The sequence below is a fragment of the Terrapene carolina genome, unplaced genomic scaffold, assembly GCF_002925995.2.
Source record: "Terrapene carolina triunguis isolate 2854851 unplaced genomic scaffold, T_m_triunguis-2.0 Scaffold49140, whole genome shotgun sequence".
NCBI lineage: Eukaryota > Metazoa > Chordata > Testudines > Emydidae > Terrapene > Terrapene triunguis.
The window spans coordinates 1-1,873 of NW_020713491.1; the positions used below are offsets into that span (position 1 = coordinate 1).

The 1,873-nt window shown below is 53.1% G+C and overlaps 1 protein-coding gene across 1 annotated transcript; it reads right to left on the reverse strand.

Moving 5' to 3' along the window:
• Positions 1-57: 57 nt before the first annotated feature.
• Positions 58-1,520, reverse strand: LOC115271566 (zinc finger protein 300-like; the record flags this gene model as incomplete). Its single annotated transcript, XM_029914410.1, has 3 exons — positions 1,486-1,520; positions 762-875; positions 58-445 (listed from the first exon to the last, which is right to left on the reverse strand). Coding segments are annotated over exons 1-3 (536 nt in total), but the record flags the coding sequence as incomplete, so codon positions are not given.
• Positions 1,521-1,873: the final 353 nt, after the last annotated feature.

The following is a 1,873-nucleotide window of genomic DNA, read 5'->3' on the forward strand; positions in this document are numbered from 1 at the left end:
ATGAAACTTTTCCCACAGTCCAAACACTTGTGGGGTCTTTCTCCTGTGTGGGTTGGCTGATGATTAACAAGCGCCGACCTACATGTGAAACTTTTCCCACAGTGTAAGCACTTATGGGATCGCTCTTCTGTGTGGATGGCCTGATGGTTAACAAGGTTTGACCTCTCTGTGAAACGTTTCCCGCAGTCCAAGCACTTGTGGGGTCTCTCTCCTTTGTGGATTGCCTGATGGTTAACAAGGTCTGACCTCTCTGTGAAACTTTTCCCACAGTCCAAGCACTTGTGGGGTCTTTTTCCTGTATGGCTTTTCTTAAGTGACTTTCGTGTTGACTTTGAACTGAAACATTTCCCTTCAGCTCCTCCCACAAAGGTCCCCTGTGGTTGAACTTCTCCAGGAACTTCCTGATGATGATTCCCCTCCTCATTCTCACTCCCTCGCTCAGCACCTGCTGGGAGAGAGACAATCCAGACAGGAGTCATTGTGCTGGGGAGAAAGAGGAATAGCACCGAGAGAAAACCCAACACAAAGACTGAGCAATTGGATTCTGCCTCCACATCCCACCCAAACACTCACAGGGAAGGAAAGCTGGGAAGCAAACTCCTGCAGAGAAGAGGCTGGGTGGAATGGCGTGAGCTATATCTGATGACTGCAGCCCTGTCCTGGCTGAGATGAGGAAGAACTGAGGGCGCTTACTCACACCATATTTTGGGATTCTCAGCTTTTTCCTTCATTCCCTAGATGGTTTCTGTGTCAGTCCTCACCTGTGCGGGTGCATCTCGGAAGCCTTCTTTCTTTGCAGGCCTGGAGATCGGGCACCCATGGCTCCTCCCCTCGTTCCAGCCGGGCGATCAGCTCAGGTTTGGGAATGGGAAATCCTGCGCAGAGGGTGAAATCAGATCAGATCAGGGTGGAGTATTTGTCTGAAAGGACATTCCGTGAGTGGAACCTGTCCCTGTGCTCTGGTGGAGGAACGTGGAATCCAAGAGGACGGGAAAATGGTCACTGAGCCCCCTTGTGCAGAGGAAGTTGTCTGTGAAGGTGAGTTGAATTATTACTACACCCTCACTAGGCGTTCCCAGGATCTGTGCGCTCTGGGTGCCTTGCTGACTCACACACAGCTCTGCACTTAAACCTCTGCCTCTTTCTAAACCTGCAGAGCCCAGAGCCCTCCCCATGGCTGGAGCTATTCCCAAGGAGGGAGGTGAACAGGGATTGTGTGTGCAGCCGAGAAACAACACAGACAGGACAATGCTGGATTTATGCCCCTTTGAAAGGTGGAGGGGTGGGGATGGTTCAGCTTGTCCATTGGGTTTTGACACCCATGTCCCACTGGAGAGGGCACGGAGATGTAAGTCTTTCTCACATGGCATCTGTGCATTATGGAACCCACTCGCCTCTGATCTAACTGACGGGGGAAGAACCTGAACACATTCAGACACGCAGACCCCACGGCTTCTAATAACCAAGGAGACGGGAATCCCTTACCCAGCGAGGTCACCATCTCGTAGTTCTCCTGCATGACGTCCCTGTAGAGGGCTCTCTGAGCGGGGTCCAGCAGAGCCCCCTGCCCCTGGGTGAAATACACAGCCACCTCCTCGAAGGTCACCGGCATCTGAAACACCAAGAGACCGTCACTCAGCTCCTGCTGCCCCAGATACAATCCCACTCGTCATGGGAAAAGGAAAAAAACGTGAAGCTCTGGGAGGGCCAGACTAGCAGAATCCCTCCCCCACCCTGCTCAGAGCAGCCAGGAGGCTTCAGGGTGGGGAGAAGTTGAGAGCTCCTTGTCCCCCCCAGTAGACAGAGCAGGGTCGGGATTTCTCATTTCCCACACACCTGCCAGCCACAGGCTGATACGGGAAGCTGAGCTCTG